This window comes from Protomyctophum parallelum (genome assembly GCF_964188405.1).
Source record: "Protomyctophum parallelum genome assembly, chromosome: 1".
Taxonomy (NCBI): domain Eukaryota; kingdom Metazoa; phylum Chordata; class Actinopteri; order Myctophiformes; family Myctophidae; genus Protomyctophum; species Protomyctophum parallelum.
Window position 1 is genome coordinate 90236407 of NC_139697.1, and position 24884 is coordinate 90261290.

The 24884-nt window shown below is 41.3% G+C and overlaps 1 protein-coding gene across 3 annotated transcripts in view; it reads left to right on the forward strand.

Moving 5' to 3' along the window:
• The window catches only part of larp1 (La ribonucleoprotein 1, translational regulator), a 67581-nt gene that overhangs the window by 24845 nt on the left and 17852 nt on the right, over window positions 1-24884 (forward strand). For 2 of the 3 annotated variants that reach the window (XM_083785186.1, XM_083785187.1), the window contains exons 2-7: window positions 6297-6364; window positions 7903-7968; window positions 15258-15329; window positions 18832-18985; window positions 21611-21745; window positions 24060-24221. In XM_083785186.1, the coding sequence (XP_083641312.1) occupies window positions 6297-6364; window positions 7903-7968; window positions 15258-15329; window positions 18832-18985; window positions 21611-21745; window positions 24060-24221 (657 nt within the window). The remainder of the gene's footprint in view (window positions 1-6296; window positions 6365-7902; window positions 7969-15257; window positions 15330-18831; window positions 18986-21610; window positions 21746-24059; window positions 24222-24884) is intronic. The other variant, XM_083785188.1, reaches the window with a different exon arrangement.

Here is a 24884-nt window from a genome sequence, read left to right on the forward strand (position 1 = left end):
GGACCAGGCAATCGTATTTGCCTGGTCCCCGTGTCTCATGCTATCTGAAGCTTCTTCTCCCTGTGTTGCTTGACTTAACAGTTGCTTCTCTTTCCTTTATAAGATTTTGGTTAGGTCTAGAGACGTCACTACTCTGTAAATCTGGAAGTGTGAAAGCTTGTTGGGAGTTTTTGTTAATGAAACCTGAGATTGTTATCTATTTAAGCACCAGACTGTTGTTTAAATCAAAATCAAATCAAAACTGCAGTCAAGTGAGTGAGTGCTAGTTGCATTTTTAACTCTTTTGACTTTTGGTATTTCACCTGTGGCTAGAAGCACCCTGGTACTTGTCGTACAACAGCATGTCTGATCTCGCTTATATAAACTGAACCATCTGTAAGTTAACATCTTACTAGAACTAAAAGTAAAATCCCATACGGAATGTGCATAGAGACAGATGGCTTTGACATCTGCCATCATAGATCATAATACCTTTGTCTTCCACACTTCAGGTTCTCAACCTGTGGGTTAACCCCTCAGTTAAAATATGATTAATTTGGGGGCCTGAAAAGCTTGAGAGAAGCACAAAACTCAAACTCCTCCCAATTTTGCAAAGAGGAACTCTTTGGTACACGTATCTTTTTACACAAGAGCTCTCCGTCAGTTTCCACAGACATGAAGTGTCTAAACGTGCATATTCTTCTCGAAGGGGACATACATTCATCATGACTTTGTTTGGCAGATCTCACGATAAGGGTTTGTGGCATTTTTGAATTTCAGTTATTGAAACATAATATAAGCAATAAGCAATTGTGCCAAGATATTGACTGCTATTAAATATTTGTGAAGCAAATGTTCCACTTGACTTGAGGCAAATATGACTGATCTTAGATGTTTGCCATTTACTCGGTTGAAAGCATTTTGGCTTTTGCTCCTAACCGTAATTGATTTGATTCTTGGCTAAGGGATCGATTCACCAACATGCATTCATTTAGATTAGGATTAGCAGTATTGTATCATGCAAAGTTGTTGAATTACCATAACGGCTATCATCGGCAGGTCTAACCACCAGTATTTTAAGAGGCTTACTTGTAAGAGCAAAACCCATACAAGTGAATAAGTTAAGCAGGACACATTTCAGTAGTAGCGGTATGGACAGGCATTGGACACCCATTCTCCCAACACACAGAGAAACAGAATGTAAGTATGTGTAGGTTTACATGGATGTTTTTGCTATTTCTGACTGCACAATACTGCGACTGAGTGACCACCACGGCAAGTTCTTACTTGTAAGAGTTTATTGGTATTGCATTTTACCTGCAATGTACACAGTACAGTTGGCCCACTTCTGATGGTTTCCAGTCTAGCCTTTGGCTGCTGGAATTAGCTACTGTAATTTGGTCAGGTTTTGCATACTTTGAATACTTATTATTCTATCTCCAGGTCTTTCTCTTTCCTAACAGTCAGAATAACGTATGTGAACGTCTGCTAATCTGAGGGAGCATGTGCTGCTAATACTCTTGTTCTGCTCTGGAAACTGATGATACAACTGATAGTACTGCCTTTGTGGTTCTTGAAGCGAAGTGTTTTGAAGCACAGTTGCAATGACCTTATGCTTAAATGGATATTTCACTTTCTAAAAAACTTTTGGTCATTTCATCGTCTACTCAGTCTTATGTGAACACCCAGACAGTTTTTAAGTTACTTGATTCAGTATTTAGATATTTGATATTCATTTTATCTGCCCCGCCCCCTCCCCATACAAACCCATTGTAACTTCAAACTCCATTTTAACCATGATAGATGGTCATCATCAAAAACACCCGTCCATTTTTCTGTTGACTGATAATGTCCTTCTAATACGTGAGGGGGGCGTGGTTTTTCATTTACTGTTTTCATTTATTTTTAAATATTGTTTTTGGAAAATAATGAGGAGGAGGGAGAAGCTACTGCAGGCCCGAAGAGACTAAATAATTCAAATAATATTTAAAATGAAATGAAAACAGTAAATGAAAAACCACGGCCCCCTCGCGTATTAGAAGGACACTATCAGTTACCAGAAAAACTGTCTGGGTGTTCACATAAGACTGAGTAGACGATGAAATATCCCTTTAAGCAATATTACACTCGAGGGTGTTCTTTATCGTCATTAATGCACGCCTGCGGTGCCGTAGGAACTCGCCCTTTTCGATTTATCAAATAATCTTGAAGCACGTTTAAAAATGTTTTACGAATCACTGTGGATAAATCCCAGACGATTTTCTTTTGATCGATTTGTCTGATCAAACAGCCCTATTTTATACTAAATTGATCTAGACTATAATCTTGATGTATTCTGAGCTTGTAGATTTGTCAATTTTCACTTTGTTTTGAAGAAAATAAACTGGGGGAAAAGTCTCACCAAAATTAATTATTTTATTCAAATGTATAGTTGTTGTTGTTGTTTCCCCTAATCCAGGGGTGAATAAGGGCCCAGCCCCAGTGTCTCACTACAACTCAGTTATTGCCTCAGCAAATAATAATGTTATTCCTGTGATAGTGGCTGGTCCATTGAGCATAAATGTACATACTGTTATTCCTGTGATAGTGGCTGGTCCATTGAGCATAAATGTACATACTGTTATGTGATAGTGGCTGGTCCATTGAGCATAAATGTAGTATACTGTTATTCCTGTGATAGTGGCTGGTCCATTGAGTGTGTGAACAGGAATCAAGACGAAAAATGTTAGTCGACTACCTTTTTTCCAATGACGAAAACTAAATAGAAACTAAATGAAAACTATCTATGAAGACTAAAACTAAGACTAAATGTACTGACAATTTCGTCAACAAATAAAAACTAGACTAAAATGTTAGGAAGGGACTACTGGACAAGATATCCAGTATAAGTCATTTTACACTTGGTTGCATGCTGAAAATATCTACAAGCTCACAACGCGTCGTGAGCTTGTAGATCGGCTATTTTCAGCAAGTGTAAAAACAGTCATTATGACGGCATCAAGGCCTGCCAAAATACATTTTAGTCGACTAAATCACCTGTAGATATAGTCGACTAAAATCTTATGACATTTAGTCGACTAAAACTAGACTAACAATAAAATATTCCGGGTGACTAAAATGTGACTAAAACTAAATGAAAACTATTCAAAAGACGAAGACTAAAACTAAAATAGAAATTTGATTCCAAAAACAACACTGGACTAGAGCATAGATAGCCACTGGTCATCAGAGCTGAAGCCTCGGGGAATGACATGCCGAGTTATGTTTGGTTTTTGTGTGACTGTTGTATTAAGCTTTTATCCTCGTTACTCGTTCATGGCAGTGCTGATCCAAAAGTGCTCGGTCACCACGCAAACGTGACCGCCAGCTGTTAAGCCAAACGAGGGGGTGGATTTGTCGCTTAAAGACTAGTAATGAAGTAACCTAAAATCCCACATGCGCTGTGTACAGTATACTGGCATTGTACCCATTGTACCCATTGTGGCCCTTATTGGTCTGCTTAGGGCTACGCTGCGTCTGTTATAGCGGGCAAATGCCACCAGCAGCTACTTAACCAATCATGGTTGGTTTTGGGAGTGGCTGATATCTGATCTACCAGTGTCCTTGGCATGTAGCCAAGCCAGGCAGCCATAGCAGAAAGAGAGGCTCATTTATGCCTTAAACACCACAGATGTGGTGTCCCTATTTTGGGCATTTAGGAAATGTTCAAAAATAGCAGCTCTACAACATAGTGTTGTGATATGACATGTTGTGTGAGCTTATAGAATGGCTATTGTTTACTATTTTCATCTGACAACATCGTACACCAAATTATTATAAAATATGGCTTAAGAGCTTAACTGTTCAATAAGGACTGTGACTTGAGAAATCTGATGCCCGATTATGTTTTTTATTTGTCATGGACAACAGATATACCATTTACATCACACTGTCATTTAACATGCAGTAATCTTTGTTCAAGAATCAGCATTAATTTCAATCTACGTTTCACAGAGAGATTAAATGCAACTGAATTTAACACATCATGCTTACGAAACGCACATCATCCTCATCAGGAATGATGAAAAGCATCAGGAATGTAAAGAATTGTACATGACATAAGCTGCTGAAGAAACTGTGACGTTTGAGTATTAAGTGGCCATGTTCTTGTGTGTGTGTGTGTGTGTGTGTGTGTGGGGCACCACTTTAATTGCAAATTAGGCACAGTTATTTGTTTTGGTAACAGAAGTGCAGAGCTACAGTAGGCTATATTGACAACCTAATGGGTTTCACTGCAAGACACGAGAGACTAGAGTGTCGATTATGCCTACTGCTGTACAAATGCACACTAATATTCAGTATTACTTCTACAACTATGTGCACTAGAGGTGCGCCATACTTGCATTAGCAACGCCTACTTAGTTTCTGTGTACATGCAGCAGTCATGCACATGTACATGCATGTGGACTTGTTTGTGTTAAGACCAAGATGGTCTTAGTCCATTACTGGATTCCCTCGCTGTGTGTCTGTCTGTGGCTTTGTCCCCTGTTATGAGCAGTCCACTAATGAGTGTCCCCTGTTATGAGCAGTCCACTAAGGAGATTACCAAGATTTGTGAGCGCTGTCAACGCCTTGGTGAGACTGCATGCTCATTTTGACAGCAAGTCTAGTTTTAGTCGACTAAATATCCTAAAAATGGAGTTGAATCTACGACAAAAAATATTTTGGCGAGCCTTGATGGCGTCGTCAATAATGCTGAAAAGTGCAGATCTACAAGCTCACAATGAGCAACGCTATTTTCTGAGTGCAACATCCTAGTGCGGCAACCAAACATAAAAGGACTTTTCTTAGTTATAACTAGATTGTTGACGAAATTAAGATATATTTATCCTAGTTTTAGTCATCATACAATTTACAATTTACAATTTAGGCATTTAGCAGACGCTCTTAATCCAGAGCGACTTACATTAAGCAAGAACAAAAAAGCATGGGAATACATCACATAAAAACATTTATCATGAAACATGCGTAAGCTAAGAAAGTAACAGTGGAATATCTATATAATGAAACTATACATATAAACTATACATATATACTACTATGCTATACATATGTACTATGACGTGCTATGACTACATACAATGCAATTATAGTGCTGTCTACATAACATGCTATAAGTCTGTATCAAATGCTATCTAAGTCAACAGAAATGCTATCTAGGGGGGTGGGGTAAGTGCTATGGGCCATGATGGAGTCTGAAAAGGTGGGTTTTCAGCAAATTTTCGTTTAGTTTTTGTCAGTGAAAAAAGGTAGTCGACGAACATTATTCGTCATAGTTTTAGTCAACGAAATTAACACTGAGGGCTATATATACTACGTTGTTATCTTGTTAGGAGACTAGATTTTGTGTCAGGTTTATGTCTTCCTATTTTTTCATCGCTTAAGCTGTATTTTTTACGTGGGTAGAAATTGTCAAATGTTCAAAAAATAGTAACAACAAAAAAGCAGAAGAAGTGATGGCTTGTAAATTTGCAATTTTGTTTTGGAAGAAATTATATTATCACGGTTTTACACATTCAAGAATATCCTAGTTGATTTTGTCTCTTCCTTATGTGCTCTCTCTGGCCTTCAGCCTCTCTTTACAATAACTTACCAGACTGACCACTTTCTCTCAGCTAGAGTCAGACCAGTCACCATCACCACTAGTTTTGACTCCCAGTTGGCACAGCTCAAGTGTGTCTGGTGACTGGTCGTCTGTCTAATCCTCTTCCTGAACATGACATTAATCTCATTCTCGGTTCGTTTCTTAACATTGCCACCGGCAGGCCTGTGCACCGTCATAAATAAACCATCCCTGTTTACTGAGTCAATAACAGATCTCACAACTTGTGAGGCTATAGATATATTATACTATTTTGTCTATTTGTTGCATGTCCATAATAATAAAGTTATGACTGGCTTTATCTGTGGCTCGGTACAATGATGGTGGTGACAACGACGATGCATCCTTCCTTGTCGTTAATGAGCAAGCTGCCTATTTGTGTACAGCATTAGTTTGTTTCATTTGAACAGACGGAACAGTAATTATGACTGAGTGAACTGAAACTGAAACAACAGTGCGAGCGAATAGTCCAACATTCACCTCGGTTCAAGTGATACAGGACGCTCCGTGTAAGCCTCTCAATATTGGGAATGGATAGCAGATCTACAAGCTTGCAATACAAATCAGCTTTTTTTCACTATTTGTCGTACGAAGACATGCATGGCTTAAGTTGTTAGAAAATGTACCCCCCTCTGTTTTCCTTTCCTACATTGAACCCTGTTTGTTGTCTCCACAGAGTCCACGCCGGGTCCTGCCAAGGTGGTGAAAGCAGGGAACCCACCCAGAGCCAGACGAGGAGGAAAGGTAATGTCTATGGCACGTGTGTGTGTGTGTGTGTGTGTGTGTGTGTGTGTGTGTGTGTGTGTGTGTGTGTGTGTGTGTGTGTGTGTGTGTGTGTGTGTGTGTGTGTGTGTGTGTGTGTGCGCGTGTGTGATGCACACACGTTTGTTAGCATGTACATATGTGAATGCATGCACTGTTTACCATAGGGCAGTGGTTCTCAAAGTGGGGTCTGGGGACCCCCAAGGGTCCTTGAATGGGTTCCAGGGGGTCCCCAGCAAAAGTAGTTCATGTATCAGAATAATTTTAACCACTTTATTTTCAGCAGCGTATTGCCTTTATTGTTTTACAATTAACAATGTGTTGACATAGATACAATTAACCCATTTTGGTAGGGAACCCCTTTTGGTGTTAAACATTGTTATAATTTAGCTATTGAAAAATAGCAGATCTACAAGCTCATAGTGCTGCGCGCTACGAGCTTGTAGGTCTGCTATTTTTGAAAAATCGTAAAAATGTGGTGCAAATCTTTGAATATATATTCTTTCAAAGTGAATGTTTTTAACTCTGGTCTAAATGGGTTAATTGATCGGCTCAGAGTCATACAATGACAATGAATCTTGCCTGTCCCCTTCACTTTCTCAACAACATATGTGGTATGACTGCACCAAGCATCCTTTCAGTCATGCTCTGGGGTGTGTGCAGAAGTAGAAGTTGCTTCCTGGTATGCATATTCCAAATCCTGGAGAGCCAGAGCAGTGTCTGGAGCAGTAGAACTGCTTCAAGGGGGAGTTCGTCAAGCTTCCAAACTTGACAAACGTCCCTGAGGCATGTTTCATTTAAATCTTCACTTTTTCAGACACTTTTTTTGGCTGTCGTAGACTCGTAGTACTTATATCTGAATATATATCTTATATATTATCTGAATTCTGGAACAACACCCTGTGCTGTCTGCCTGACATCATAGTGACACTAGACATAGACAGACACAGCACACATGTTCTTAAAAAGCTCTATACCTTGAATGAGTCAATTTCACTGTGGAAGGAGGCAAGAAGGTGGATATTTGGACCCCACGCTGTCATGCAAACACATTTTCTCTATTTTTTCTTTTTTCAGAGTGCACTCCAACTGAATACTTTTTATTGCTATAATGGAACCTTCGCTAAGCCTCACCCATTGAGATGCATGTTAAATGATGGGATTTCTCTATATAAATAATTGATCATTTCAGTAGCAAGAGTTTCATAATGTCTTCTAAATCTAGTCAACAAGGCCTGCAGTAGGCTATGCACTGGAAACATGTGGATCACATTCTTTCAATAGACTAGAAATACGAGATTACAATGTTAGAGGGAGAAACGGTATCCAACTTAACGTCCGACTGGAGTTTTGGGGTTGGGGTTTAGCGAAGGGTCCATTGTTGTTTTGTGATTTCAGAAAGGCTTCAAATCCTTCAATCATCGGATTCTACTCTTGACACAAAACCTACCGTACTGGTATTACCTAATTATTCCCTGTGTGATAGAAAAACGTATGTTTTTTGCATGCGTTTTGTTCAGGTTGGAGATTTTGGTGATGCCAACAACTGGCCGACCCCAGGAGAGATCGCTACTAAAGACATGCAGGTGGGTTTTTAGTAGTCCCTTTTTCAGTATCTGAGAAATGTCTGAATGTTGAAGATGCTTATTCAATGCTTTTTGTATTCCAAGCTACCTCCTATGTCCCAAAGTATTTATTTTCAGGGTTCAAAAGTAGCAGATCTACAAGCTCTGAAACGCGCCGCAAAGCGACACGTTTCTTTTGATGCTTTTGTGTGACACTGTAGTATGATCAAGTAGGGCAACATTCACACGTCCACAAGTGTCCTGTCCTATGACCTGGCTGATAATTTGCACACATACACATACACACACACGAGCGTGCGCTCGCACACACACACACACACACACACACACACACACACACACACACACACACACACACACACACACACACACACACACACACACGGCCAGTGGTGCAGGGCACAGGATGATTGCAGTGACCTTTATCACAGAGCATTGTTTAGTTAGTACATCACATTTTATATCAGAGAGATGGTGTGTGTGTGTTGCAGAGATCTTTGTTAAACATCTGAATTACTAAGTTAATTTAAAAAGTCTACACAATTGGAGAATGCAAAATAATTGTTATTTTGATCATCGTTTTGCCTGTTATCTCTTCTATTGTACCACATCAATACAGCATGTAAATGTGGACAAAATCTTATTCAACCGACGACAACAACATATTCTTTAGTGTGAGAGGCTAAATCTCATCAAATGGTGGCACGTGGTTCAAATGCCAAATAAATATTGAAGGTTGAAAACCACAGCTCTATTGTTAGTGAAAAGGACCTGAGTTGCAACTGTGCCTGGTTTGCTCTTGTTTCCTTCTACAGCGAACATCTTCGCAGAAATATCAGATCTACAAGCTCACATTGGGTCGTGTTTGTGACCTCGTAGATCAGCTATTTCTGGTGAAATAGCCAGATAGCTACAAATAACCACCTTTCTGGTGGTGATGGTTCAAGTGGTTAAGCACGATAAAAAAAAATCGACACACAACGGAGGCGTGCCGAAAATTGCTGACCTACAAGCTCAGTGTTTCGAGGATGCAATGCTTCATGTGTGTGTGTGTGTGTGTGTGTGTGTGTGTGTGTGTGTGTGTATATATGAATGAATCCACTGACACTGAATTCATATTCCAGATTAGAGAGACTTATCTGTCCGTTAATCTTTACCATTTGATTTAGTTTGTATCTAAACCAGCCCAATGGGAGGAAAAGATGTGATGGATAATTTCCCCCCTCCCGTTTGACTTGTCCGTCTAGCGAGCTACAATAGGTATTTTAGTGGTTCGAGCGGGCTAATTACACAGTGGCAACAGCAGCACGCAATACAGAGACACACATATAGTACACCCAGGCAGAGCAGTTGACGTGTGGTGGTGATATACTGTCTTTATGTCCCTAAGGCTGCTTTCTTCTGACAGTTTGTGAGGGGGTTAGTCCCCTTTGACCTCTTTGGCAGCGGCCGTTGGAGTATGTGGGCGGGGCGGGCGGGCGGGCGTCTGACCTCTAAGCAGAGTCTGAAAAGTAGAACACAACAAACTGGGAGTTTGTTTGCCTTTTTTCTGGTAAAAATGAGTAGAGCCTGGAAATGCCTGCTAAACAAAGAAACTAGCGCCTATAGTGCATGACTATGTGAATCATGCACCACTGTGTGACTGACTGGTTAGTGAGCTTGGGTATTGTCTGCTAAGATAGTGGAAGCGAGATGCTGCATGATGCCAAAGTGACTTTTCTAAATAAATAAATAAATGATCAAAATGAGAACCATAAAAGCAGAGTAGGCAGTGAGAATTCAAACAAGAAGAAAGCAGAAAGAGAATCATGACTGACAACATAAGATTAAGCCTAATTTAACGGATTTCAAATCTCCCTCAAGAAAGAGGGTTTTTTTTGTGGGCACGGTGGCACAGTCGGTAGTGCTGTCGCCTCACAGCTACTGGGTGAAAAACTGGTTGCATAAAAATATTATAAAGAATAAAGTGTTTTTTTTTCCCCTGATGCAAAGTAAAACTTCAGATAGTAGGTGTAAGAAAATGTAACTGATGTGGTTGTGGATGACGTGGTGTACAGTACACACACAGTACAAATCAGTTCACCTCTTTGTACAAATCATACAACACAAAACACATTAAACAAAGAATACAGTGTAAATGTGCCTGCACGTACTGTATGAGCAGAGTGTGACAGAATCAATATGGGGCAGTGCAGCGCATAATTGTAAATATAGTACACGGTACTAAACAAACATTGAACTAAAGACAAACATTAAACCTGTATATAGGAGGGGCTAGCGCCCCTCAAAAATCAATAAAGCTAGGAGCAACTGTAATGCAAGGGGAAAAATGGGTTTTGATAGATTAAAACATACATCTTATTCTGGCCAATCACAATTTGCGTCCTCACTTTAGTATTTGCACACTTTTGTCTTCAATGTTTGTGTTTACACAGACCCTCAAAGCTGGACATAGGAGAGGCTAGCGCCCCTCAAAAATGTCCAAGAGTCTGCTTCTTCTCTAACATTTGGAATTCTACAGTCAGTAGATCAGTCAGTGAGCTAACATTGCACCCGGTATGGGGTTCTCTCCTCCTATCCTCTACTTTCCACAGGTGTTAATCAGTAGTTCTCTCTACACATACACACACACACACACACACACACACACACACACACACACACACACACACACACACACACACACACACACACAGACACAGACACAGACACAGACACACCTCCAGCATGTGTCTCATTTTGCCTTGCCTTACAGTAGCTGCAGCAGCATTAATTCCCCCCACACCCCCCGTGGAGCGGAGTGGAGTTGAGCTGGGCAGGTGGCCATTTCTATTTCTAAACTAGGCTTGCTGGGCAGGCTGCGCGATAGGTTGTCACTGGCAGAATGACCCGGCTAACCCCCTTTTTTAGACAGACGGGACGTGGCTGAGCAAGGTGCAGCGGAGAGGACGTGAGGAACGCATCTGCCGATCACCCGATTGGGGGGTGTGGGGAGTTGTGGGGGGGGGGGGGGGGGGGGGGGGGTTCAGGGGGTCAGAAAATGTGTGTCACGTCATCAGAGCCAGAAATAACCAGTAGGGCATTGGCCAGAGGGTACGAGAGCAAGGCCTGGGAACTTAAGGGATGTCCTTTTAGGGATCCCCTATAATAAAAGCGGCCGATGCTATTCTTAGGGTTTATATGGCCGGTCAATCGCACATTGTGGCCCCACGTAACATTTTAAAGCTGTAAATCATCACTTATGTAATTGCGCAAATTGTGCATTCTTGATACTTAAGTGTAGGACTAGTATAACTTATTGGAGAGGGGGGGGGGGGTGTTGAGAGGGTAGTGTGCATAATGTGTTGAAGACAAAAATGTGAGGTTTTCAGACACAGACATCCTTTTGTTTGCATTCGACTATTTTGGCTTCTAACTGTAGTAGTGGATTATCAAGAGTCTGAATTGTCTGTTTTTAGTTCGTGGTCAGGTTGTTGTCAGCTTACTTCAAGTCTACTCGGTGCTTTAAAACGTGTGATTGGTGATCACACGTTTTAAATTTATGTTAAATTTACCAAATTTCATAGATTAAAAAATCCCAAGACTTTAAATCTTCAGGACGTTTTTCTTTTTTTATATACAGGTTTGTTTTTAGTTCAATGTCTGTTTTAAAAACGCCATTTTTATCATCTTGTCCCTAACACAAACATTAAATGCCATTAACAAATAAAGAGAATTTAATGTTTGTTTTGACACCGTTTGTTTTACGTCACCATTACATCACCTAATCATAGCAACATGAGTCAGACTTTAATATATTAGCGCTCCTCACTTCACACGGGTGTGATATTTTTTAAATATAAATAACCGATCTACAAGCATGTCGTGTGCTTGTATATCTGCTATTTTTGGAATATCCAAAGTATAAAATAGGGCTTAAGCGGTCGAGAACTCTTTCATGGCTCATGATTTACCACCTTGTGAATATAAAAGCAACTCCACTTCCCTAATTCAATTGAAGTGAATGGAACTCGGCCACAATGCTAATCCCATAAGTGTGACTTATGTATGTCTGTGACAGGTGGTGTTTGATTTCCTGTGTGTAGCTTGTTTGTGTCCCCTGTGTTCTGGGTGGAGCCGACAAGCCGCGGGCCCCGCCTTGGCTATCATCACCATCCACTGATACAAGTTCTCCTAAAATGTCTGGTCTGCCCCAGACAATGTTGGCACTTGGCACACTGTGAGTGCACTAGTGCAGTGTGAATCCACTATTAACCCATTTTGACCTGAGATCAGATTCTAAAAATGTTATGAGCTATGAGCTTGTAGATCTGCTATTTTTCAATAGCTAAAGCATAGCATAATGCTAACACCAAAAGGGGTTCCCGTCCAAAATGGATTAAATGTCCTACCAAACAGGGACGATTCGTTTTTAGAGGCGACGTTCTTTTAGGGGATTTCAGCGCACAGCGGTAGAAAATAAGTTTACTAGTATTGTACTTAATTTAAATTTTGAGGCACTTTTTAGGCAAATATTGCATTGTTTTACTCCACTATTTTACAGCTTTAGTTACTAGATAGTTTGCATGTTGAGATTACTAATACAACAATTTAATTAATTGATGGTGAATTGGTGATAATTATATTATTATAGGTTAAGCTACCCAGCAGCACATCAAGTAATAAACGCATGAATGCATTACATACTAATTACAATCCAATCATTATTGTGAAATCTATTATTATTATCTGCATAATGAGTACTTTTATATTTGGCACTGCAAGTATATTTTGATGCCGGTACTTTTGCACTTTTACTCTGTACAATTTTGAACGCAGGACTGTAATTTGTAACTAAATTACACCTACAGAGCAGCGGTTTTCAACCAGATTTGGCTACTTAATTTGCAAGAAGTCTACACAATTAGAGAATGTAAAACAATTGGTATTTTGATCAACGTTTGCCTGTTGTCTCTCCTATAATAGTACCACATCAACACAGCATGGAATTTTGAACAGAATCTTGGCAACGATGGCAAAAAAATCTTTAGTTTTGGGCCTGCGCCCTGCGTGGCAAAATCTCATCAAATGGTGGCCCGTGGCTTAAATGCCGAATAAATAATGGGCCTTGATATAAAAAAGGTTGAGAACCACTGTAATAGAGTGTATATATATCTACATTACTTGTAACAGAGTTGTACCTACATTGTGGCGTAGCTGCTCATCAGTATAAAGTCTTCAGTACACCACCCTTTCATTCCCAATGGAGGTCCCCATTTCAGTGCGCTGTTGTGTGAACGGTAGCACATTTGGCAGAATGATTCAGCTTTCTGATATCATTATTTATACAGCCTGATGCTCCACACGCCGCCATTATTGATCCACAACACGCACGCATTCACCGACACTGTCGCACACCATCATATCACTCATATCCAGAGTTCCATTTGCTGGGTGGCATTGGGGGAGATCCATGCCTCTTGCTTTTGATATATACCCCCTCTCTGGTCATTCCTTTTTTATGGCTGGCGGTGATATGTTTTATAATACCCTGCTTCTGGTCAGACTGGTGCAATTTCCTTGTGGGCGATTTAGACTTAGATTTTTAGATACGGTTGATATTTATGTTTGATAATATCACAATTCAAAAGCAAGTCTCTTGCACACCTACAAAGACAGGTGTGTAGGGGAAGACCAAACGAGGGCCCAACGCACTGAAAAAGAAGAAACTCCTGCACACTGTCTTCAAATGCAAATAAAGGTTTTAATGGGAAACAACGTTTCCAGGGGTTTTCACTTAGAATCAACCTGGGGACCACTGTTGTGTTGGTTTGGGTATAGTATCAACCTGGGGACCACTGTTTTGTTGGTTTGGAGATATGGAGATGAAGATTTGTTCTTTTGCAACACTTGCTATGCATCCCATGTGTAAACATCCCAAGTTCCCAACCGATTCTCAACCAACGGTCCATTGACTACTAATCATTTCCTAATAATGACTCAACCAGACAATCCGGTGCACTTCTCCCTCTTGAGGTTCTAACTCCCATTTTCTGTTGAATTTCTTGACCTTCAACATTGGTGGTCATCATAGGTCACAAGGTCATTCAGTTCACTGTTTCTCAAAGAAAAATTCAACAAATTCTACATTACTAAATGAATGGTCAGGGACCAGTGACACTTGCATTACTTCCGTGGACCACCTGTTGAAAACCCCTGTGTTAGACCTTCATCACGCTATCTTTAGGAGGAGTTCACAATTCAACAATTTAATTAAATGTAATGTACGTTAAACACATTGGTGGCCCAACTTGGGCCATATTTTCTTACTTCAAAATAATATTTCAATTTCAATATGTCAATAAACGGATCTTTAAAAATATATATATTTCAAATAGCCAATCTACAAGCTCACAAACTTGTCACATTGCAACGTGTTAAGAACTTGTAGATGGGCTAGTTTTGCTATTGTCATACAACCAAGTATATAGGACTTAATGGTCAAGCAAGTGTCTAGTCTGTCTACTCTACTCCCTCCTCTTGTTAAACAAATCGAACCCTGCTCTTATCTATCTATCTCGCTGAAGATAATCCACTCTTGTTCTCCTCAGCCCAGAACTGGCATAGGGGAAGAAAAGTCTTTCTCAGACGTTTTGAATGTAACGATGCAGGCTCAGTCATGTAGATTAGATGAGATCCTCTCTATTATTCCCAGAACTCAGGAGAAGGAGCAACAAGAACAGATGTTCATTACCCCTCCATAAACCTGGCCAGTGTCCACTTAGGGATTTCAACATGATTGAATTGCTAGCTTACGACTTGATTGTCAACATGATTTAATTGCAACAGGAAGATCCACACTTCCCTGTTGCAACGGGAGAACCCATATTAGCCAAAGTGTGCATACATTTATGTGTGTAGGTTTTGGCATTTAGGGGATAGGTTTAGGGTTCGATTTAGGCTAACTTTTCAAAATGTCTCTAAGCAGAGAGAATACCAGCACTAATGGAACTGTCCTTTAAAGGCACGTTATTATTTAATATATAATTGGCCTATTTTAGATCTAGGGTAACAAATGACACCCCAAAAAAGGTGAAAATGAAAACATTGCTCTCCTCAAAAATATAATGAATACCAGCGCGCGCGTGTGTGCGCGTGTGCGTGTACAGAATTGTGTGAGTGCAAGTGCTCGTGTGTCCATCCATCTCCCTGTTCTGTCTAAACCTCCCTCCTTCCCATACCATCTCATCCTCCCCCCTCTCTCTCCCTCCCTCCCCTCTCCCCCTGCCTCCTTGCCTTCCTCCTCTCAGATGGAGGTAGAGACGCAGACCGTGGCCTGCCCGGCGACTGTCAGGCAGGTCAGAGACTCGCGGAGATTCCCCGTAAGTTTACCTGCCGGCCACGGGTGGTGCTGGTGCTGGTGGTGGTGGTGCTGGTCGGGGGGAATGCTGACCCAACCTCCTTCTGGCCTTTGGACGACCCCTCCGTGGTCTACCTCAAAGCTCATTAACCATATTAACCCTGTCGCGATGCAACCTGTCGCATTTTGTAGTGGCATGTAGTGGCATTAAACCTGTTGTGATGTGACACGTTGGTGAGCTTGTAGATCACCTATTTCTGCTATTCATTGTACAATGAAGTATATGTAATGGACTTAAAACCCCTTGAAAGCTAACGTCCCTATTCTGGGGGCAAACATTCTGTTGGTCTATAAGCTCACAACACGTCACAATGTGACATGTTGACGAAGAGATTAGGGGCCCTATTTTTGCCAGTGCCCTTATCCCTAAACTTCTTTGTCTTTTTTTTCCTTTTCCTTTTTTTTTTCCTGTTTTGAAAAACATTTTTGAATAGTTCAAATAGTCAATCTACAAGCTCACAACGTGTCGATGTAGATCGGCTAGTTGAACTATTTAAAAATGTTTTTAAAAAATAATAAAGGGGTAAGCCACTGGTGAGAATAGGGCCATTGGTGTTGAGGGAAATACTAGACAGCCTACTATAGAGCCTTGTGGGACCCCAGTCAGTCTAAGTAGAATAGGGTTTAAGTGGTTAAATGCCAACTAGTCAGCAGTGTCGTTATGCATTTCTTGCATTAGATGCAAATGCTTGATACAAGTACCGTACACGCCCAGGGGAAAGAAATAGCAAGCCCGAATGACTGACATATGTGTCGCAGTGTTTTGAGATATCGCTGCCAAGATTGTCAGCTAGCCTGTGCATTCCTGATGCACTTACATAATAATATACAATATACGTAACGAGAAGATTGATTATTATTCAGACACAGCTCTGCCGGTGAAAAGGGGAAGTCGTCTTGGATGCTGATCTAGTTGAGCTCAATTCTGCTTCCTCTGATCTCCGGTTACTTTTGACCTTTTCAGTCACTTTTCGTCGTTGTGCAATCACTAGTTAAAAAAAGTGGTACATTTATTCATCGCCACCTATCGGAGTCCATTGTTGAGCACAGCGAGTATTGTTAGTTGCATCCTAGCCAGTTTCCCACCCATTGGTTTTTTTTTCGTGTGAGTGCCATTAACAAATTAACAATACTAACAAGCTGTTTGTCGTGGTATTTAATTAACACCGTGCCAATGACATGTGTTCTTCCCCATTGTGTGAAGTGGTTGTCGGAACGAGACTTTAATCCAGAATATCAAGACATTGAACCGGACTGAATGGAGTTGGTCTTAATCAGCAGCACCCTCGGGTGTCGAGTTAAAGCTGCACGTGTAGGCAGGCTGATTGATAAGCTGACTGTTGAGGATTTGATGAGGATTGTTATTCTGGACTTTTTGCACATGACCCCCATTCCTGCATTTCGAATGGGAGATTACTGTCATGCCTTCCTTTTTTGTTACGCTGTGGGTTCCTAAACCCAAATGGCCAGCATTTAGTGTAGCTGTCGTGAAACTTTACCATGTGACATGTGGTCACGTGGCCTCCCTTTTTATAGGGCAACGTGACAAAATGTCCATTTGTAATGTTTTTTCCCCAGAGTATATTCATGATTTGTTTTTTAAAGCTTTCAACGGCCGTGTTTGTTCATGTGTTTGCCAGAAACGTGTTCTCTCCACCTCAAATGTGTGAGGGGTTGTGTGAACTAGGGCCTCAAGCACAGAAACATTACTTGTGAGAATAACAGCTGTGCACGCTTGGAGTGGGTCTACTAAGTGAAATGAGTGTTGTTTGAATTAACCACATTAACCCTGGTGCCCCTATGTGAGGCAAATTTCAAAACATTTTGGAAATTTTCACATTTCTTTTAAGAATGTTCAAAAATAGCAGATCTACAAGGCGCGATGTGTGAGCTTGTGGATAGGCTATTTTCACTATTTGTTGTACGACAAGTAATGGGGTTGCACTGTGTGTGTGTGTGTGTGTGTGTGTGTGTGTGTGTGTGTGTGTGTGTGTGTGGGAGAGAGAGGGGGAGAGAGAGAATTGTATATGAAGTTGAACATGTGCATTAGACACTACACTAACTTTGTCTCCAGCCTGCTACTTTGCATGACTCTTGTGCAAAGAACTGACACCTTGCAGATATGTGTGTTCGCTGATAGCCAACCCTGCAGTAACATGCAGAAGAGGCTGAAGGGTGTTTGACCAAACTAAACTCAAATATTAGCACTGGGAACAAGAATAATCAAAAAGCCACGATACCAATGCACGGGGAGCTCCTCTGTGCCCTATTATGCGTGTGTGTTAAGACTAAAGTTTTTAGGCTTGTTTGCGGAAAGTTTCTCGAATTGTCCTGTGTGGCCTCTGTGCTGCAGTCGGGTCACATTGATGCGATTGGATCAAAGAGAATCTTAATGAAAGTGATGATAACCACCTGGTAAATCTATAATTTAGTCCCCATCAGTCATTGTGTCATACCCACCCACCCCCTCAGGATATCTAGGCTACATACCATACCTGTAATGCTTAATTTATACTCTGTTGTGAATCTACACGCTCACAACACATCACAGTATTTTAGTTATGTATTTGTGCAGTGCTTCAAACATTTCCCCTGGTAGGCAACATCGTCACATGTAAATGTTCTGGCATTCACATTTTTGTCAACATAATAAAAACACGGTCCGATTTGATCACCGTGGCACGCGCTAAAGACATTAGCCATCGTTAGTCAGACCCGCTGTAGAGGTGATGAGATTCACATGTCTCTTCTCTGACTGCAAACCATTGGAGAGAACTACAACAACTCTGATCAGCACGTACACATGCTTGACATTTGGGCTTTGTGAGCTTAGAGAGAGGCTATTTTCGTAGAGCAACATGGGTGTACGGTGAAGTATGAATCGGGCTCAACTCATGCGGGGAAAAGTTGGCCTGAATGGCCTCATCTCTACCGTTATTGGCCCCATTCATTCCATCTATGTCTGTCACCTATATATTTATAGACACCTTTTATTTGTTTCACAGCTGATAATATTGCGAGAGCGCTTCTAGTCTGAGCCAATACCCAGTGTCAGGCGTACACAGATAGGAATATAAAGTGCATGGTCACATGGAGTTACCACAAACTGGTGACAAACGGATAACAACACATTTTATTATGCTATTGGCCCAAATTTTGAGCTCTAAATCTACAGTAAGTGTTGGCTACCGTATAATTAATCACATTCACACTCACAGTTCACACGGCGGGAATTTAGCTCTTCTAGTATACACGGTGGGTGAGGTACGATGCAAGTGCAAAATGGCCACCATGTGAATGTCAAAGGAGCATTGTTCTTGTCATGGGTGTGATTGAGTGTATATGTGATGCATTCTCCACCGGCACTCCAGCGATTATTAGGCCCCCGCTGCGTAAGTCTATACTGGCATTTGTGGAAAAAGAAATATTCTCTATGACCCCCCCCCCCCCCCCTCCTTCTCCAGGCCCCTAAAAGGTCCTCGGTCAAGAAGGAGCCCAAGGAGAAGAGAGAGAGTAATGAGGAGAGCAAGGAGAACCTGAAGGCCACCAAGTCAGATGACTCGGGGGAGGAGAAGAACGGCGATGAAGACTCCCAGAAGAACGGACAGAAGAAGAAAGGTGATTATTACGTTTATCCATCATTAAAAAACGCTTAACGCTTAATCCATTAAATCATGGATAGCCTCGGTTAATCTCCAAGATTCACGTATTTCAGTATCCCGTCCCTTGACCACAGAAATCTAAACATACATGTTCGGCATCCTCGTCAACTGACTGTGAAATATTCCCATCATATATATTTTCACGGATAATCGTACATAACAGATTATATAGGATAAAGTAGTTAATAAGACATTTGAGTCACAATGATGAGAGACCGGTAGTGAAGATAAAAGTCTGTTTTTGGGCGAGGTGGCGGAAGAGCGTTTAATTAATTCAAACAATGTACTCTCAATCATCGATCTTTGCAGGTTGCTTGCCTAGAGGTCACTGTGTACCTTTAGTTAATCCTATCATGAGGACTAATGATGGATCTTTTTAAAATATTGCTGCAAGGTTAATATTAACGGGACCATACAAAGCATCATATTTGAAAACAAAGCTAACGAGTGTTTTTATGGGGTTTTTTGTACCTGTAATAATGAAATGAAGTCCACTTCAGTCCACTTCCGTAACTCACTTTTTTACGCTTTAGGCATCCTGTGGTGTGTTCAGAGCCAGTTTCTACAACCTATAGATCTCTGGTTTAAACCACACCGCACAGCAGCTGGGCGATGCAACTCAGCAGACCACTCTCTGTACTGAGGCTGGACCTGCGTTGCTCTCCCTACATTAGCACAGTGTTTCTCAATCATCTTCATGTCAAGGACTCCCAAATTGATCATTTAAGCCACAACCCCTTGGTGCCAAGGAGCAAAGACCCCCATAAGAGGAGATGTTTATTGCTGCATTGTATTTACTACAGCATTCTGCAACTGTCTCTGCTAATCGGCGGGTTGAGAGAATCGTACAATCTGAGCTGGTGAAATTGTATAACAGCCTTCAACCTGGTGTCCTTCATTCTTTTTTGGTTATAGGCAAAATAAAATCTTAATTAATCTAATGTAAAAGTGCTCACAACTCAATCTACTGTACAAGCGGTCACAACTCATTGCGATGCGGCGGCGTGTGTGAGCTTGTAGATCACGTATTTTTTAAATGGGTTCGTGAGTGGTTAAACTGTTCCCCCATTTAGCCGGGGAAGCCCTGGAAATCCCCCCCACCCCGCTTTATTGCGCTTTAAGAACGACTGCCATAAAACATTAATTAAACAAGACGGGCTCCAATTGGTCACATCTCCTCAAACCTCTGGCTTTCCCTGGACACCACATTGCTGAGGGCATGGCCCTGGGGTTTTCCTGGTGCAGACATCTTTGTATTCACCTGGGTTTTCCCAGAGTGCGATTGTTTGGCCAGACTGCGATACATCTGTAGAAGTCTCAAAGTAGACTGCACAGGTACAGTATTATCTGCAATTTCTCTGAAACCTTTTTTTTTTCTTTCATACATGGCTTTTTTTCCCTTTTTTTGCAATAAACCTGCCGTGTTTAGGGTGCAGTCTATTGCAGTGGTTCAGTTGATCAAAGTATGCCAATTCTCAGTGAAATTATCAAGTTAATGGTGCAGAGAAATATTTCAGACAATTAGTGGATGACAGCATATCAGTGACTGACCGTGTTGCCAAGGTGTCACTCTGCACTTGACATTGAACACGGACACCTTTTAAACTTGAGCCTACCGCATAGCAACAACCAGGAGACCCTGATAGCTGAGCTGTTTTGGCAGCAATGAAGGGTTTAAATTCCACTAGCGATCCCGTCAGTCAACCAACTACTGAATGTCTTTTCTGACCTTCCGAGTAAGAGGTTGTCCTCAATGACAAGGGGAAACGAAGAAAGGGAAACTTACTTTCCCTTTCCGATTCTCATTTCTTTTTCCCTTTCATTCTCCACTCGCCCTCTTCCTTCTTTATCATTTTCTGTAGTCACCCTCCTCCACTCCACTCACCCTCTAGTCTCTTTTGTCAATCATTCGCTCTGTCCTCGTACCTACCCAGTCAGCGGATACGCACAGGGCCACGTCGCTTTAACTCCAAGCCTCTTCCGCTGTCCCAACATGCTGTCTGTCTCGCTTGCTCCCACACACACACACACACACACACACACACAAGTGCCGGTTCCTTCAGCAAGCAGACTGCTGATACAGCCTGCTGGCCAGTAAAGGAATTGCAGCGCTCTTAATAGACTGGCTGGCACTGTTGTGTACTTGGTAAACCACATGAAACGTAGCGTTCTCTATTATGGGGTGAGCATCTGTGAATTTGTAGTTATTGTAGTTATATAATATTTTCACGGATCATTGTACATAACAGATTATATAGGATAAAGTAGTTAATAAGACATTTGAGTCACAATGATGAGAGACCGGTAGTGAAGATAAAAGTAAAAGATAAAAGTGCTGCAAGGTTAATATTAACGGGACCATACAAAGCATCATATTTGAAAACAAAGCTAACTAAGTCATCTGTACACCATCATTTTGAGTGTTTTTATGTATTTTATTTTATCATGTTTTTATGATCATGTTTGGAACCTGCCGAGCGCAGGTTTTTCCACATGTATGTACCTAAACCGTGCATCTAAGTGACAATAAGTTGAATCTGAGTTCTAACACAGTCTCTTCTGTGGAATCACCTTCCGTCAGGCAACAAGCACAAGTGGGTTCCCTTAATGATCGAGGTGAAGTCAGAGGGCCCGCGGGAGCGCTCTGCTTCCAGGAACAACAGCCGGCAGAACGAGCCCCCCCGCATGCCACCCAACGCCAGGAATGACCTCCGAGGTGAGTCTACCATGTCATGAGCACCTCGCTCTGGGTGACCTGTCCGTGTCGACACCCTGAGCCACAGCATGGCATGTCTGGGTGGCAGTAACATGAACTATATACATTATGCCATGTACTGTGTGCCCGCTAAATGCTTCCGCAGTGGACGACGTGCAGTGGAAGTGATGAGTCTCACATGTCTCTTCTCTGAGTGAATATCAATGGAGAGAACTACAACAACTCTGATCCCGGCATTGAAACACAGAAGAGACATTACTGAAAAGGAAGATAAAATAAACACATAATGGGTATTGTCATGAACATTACAGTTTTTTTTTTAAATCACATGTTCTCCCAACACAATTTATAGTGTAGAAGAAAACCAAATCAACAGAAACAACTTGGTTATATGAAATCTTTGGTTATAAGTACGTCCAGCTGCTATTCAGCCAGCTCTTAATGGGGGACTTTAAACGAATCAACTTAAAAGTACAATTACCTGCACAATATAACTCCAAATATTGGTTAGATATTTTCAATAGTTATGTCGATAATCCAATATATTTTCCCCACAGATTTGCATTGCATGGTGAAATCAGAAATGGGTCTCAAAGTTTGTTTGGCACATTTATATAAATAAATTAAAAAAAAGTCCAGCGTTTTGTAATGTTTTACATTGGCAAAACTGTTCTGAACAGTTGTGCTATAAGTGTTATGTATCTACATAATGCTTATAGTTTAAATTTATTTACATACATTTATTTGTAAAAACATGCCTGTCACTGTTCCTCATTTAGTTTTTTTAGTTTGTAGATGGTAGGTAGACTTTGTATGACGGAGTATATAGGGCTTAAAGGACAACTTAAGTTTTTTTTAACCAAGGTTCATGTTTTAGGTTGTTATTAGAGAAAGTAAAAGATGTGTTAATTTTGTTTCATTTGCTGCTTTCTTTCGTTTTAGGGATTTTAGCAGTTTTTTGAGCATGGGGCTAAATATGTATTATTTTACAACATTTTCTAGCGATTTCTTTTTTTATTATTTAACAGTTTCCGTGCTTTGAATGGATTACTCCAGGTTAATGTCGCTGCCATATCGGACATACGCGACTTTTGTTTTATGTGTTTAATCCGCCGTAATGTAATAAATAAAAATAAAATCCTTCTTCGCCGCGGAGAAAGAGAGTAGATGCATTTGTTTTGACGGTGAAACCGGAAATCGTCACATGCTGTGGGCTGCTAGGGCTTCTGGGAAATTGAGGCCAATGCAAACGAATGGGGTTCAACGCCTCATGGAGGAGGGTCATGTGCTGCGTCTTCCGGGTGTACCAAGATGGCGGGTGGTGCTGCCGTTCATAACAAACTGGGGGAGCTTTTTTCGCTCGATTTTCGCGGATTAAAAGCCCACATAATTCAGCGTATGCTCTAAAGGTAATACAACAATCTCGGCAGTGAAGGGGGGTTGATTAAAAGTCTGGTAAATCGTTTTCAGCAGTCTATAGTCCTACTAGACCCCAAGAAATCTGGCCACAAAAGATCACGAGATCTACTGAATGTGTCAAACTGAAATATGACACAGTGTGGCTTCCCCCCAGTAGGCTACCTTCACATTCAGTAGATCCTGTGATCTTTTGTGGCAGATGTAATTTCTTGGGGTCTAGTAGGACTATAGTAAATAATAAAAAAAGAAATCGCCATCATATTGTGTAAAAATAATACATATTTAGCCCCATGCTCGAATGCCCCCGCCCCCTGTCAAAAACAGCTAAAATCCCTAAAACGAAAGGAAGCAGCGAATGAAAAAATATTAACACTCATCTTTTACTTTCTCTAATAACAACCTAAAACATGAACGTTGGTTGAAAAAAACTAAAGTTGTCCTTTAACCCATTCTGTACGGGAACCCATTTTGGTGTTAGCATCATGTTATGCTTTAGCTATTGAAAAATAGCAGATCTACAAGCTCATAGCGCGCCACCGAGTGGCGCGCTACGAGCTTGTAGGTCTGCTATTTTTGAAAAATCGAAGAGCGACTGACATTTTTAGAATCTGATCTCAGGTCAGAATGGGTTAATCAGACCAGTGTGTGTCCAGTGGAAACCTCGTATGAATCTGATCTCAGGTCAGAATGGGTTAATCAGACCAGTGTGTGTCCAGTGGAAACCTCGTATGAATCTGATCTCAGGTCAGAATGGGTTATGGAGAAATGGCTGCATGCATGCGTGTACAGTACATGCACACAGCACATGTGTGTCATCCTCCAAAACCTTTCTAGTTCTCACGACGAGCCTTTTGGTAGCTTGTTTCTAACTGGTTGTTGTGGTTGTGTGTCCCAGACTGGCACAGTCAGAAGTACGAGCGGGTGGAGCGCGACTGGCGCGACGACCACGACGAGGTGTCGAGCGTGAAGAGCGAGGGAGCGCCGTTCCGCGGCGGGTTCAGAGGTCGCGGCCGCGGAAGAGGGAGGGGCCGGGGGCGCGGCGGCCGAGGTGGCCGAGGTATGTCTTCACGCACGCACGCAGGCACACACACACACACACACACACTCAGACACACACACTCTCAGACACACACACACACACACACTCTCTCTCTCTCTCTCTCTCTCTCTCTCTCTCTCTCTCTCTCCCTCCCTCCCCCTCTCTCTCTTACGGAGACTTAGTCTGTATTTCAATCCCACCAGTTGTTTTAGTTCCAAAACATCAAAGACATGTTTTTTTTTTTTGTATTATTTTTATTTAAACTATTCTGTATTATATTCTATTCTTCAAGACAAAAAAAGACAGATTTGAAAGCCTAAGTTGGTAAAGAGAGAGTAAAATGGATATACAGGAATTGGAGTAGTGGCATCATGCATATTGACAGCTTATAGTAGCCTATAGTGCAACCGGTTATAAAGTATACATACAGTATATGTGTATAGTTGCTGCATAATTGCATATTATACATTAATCATGCTTTTTACTCCGCGTAAAAGCCAGTAGCCCGAACGCTGTAGAAGTGATGAGTTTCACTTTCACATGTCTCTTCTCTGACTGCAAACCAATGGAGAGAAGTACATCAACTCTGATCTCAGCGTTGAAACACAGCAGCACACATGCCTGACATTTGGACTTTCCTCTAATGTTAATATTGAGATTATGAAGACGGCGGAACTAAAA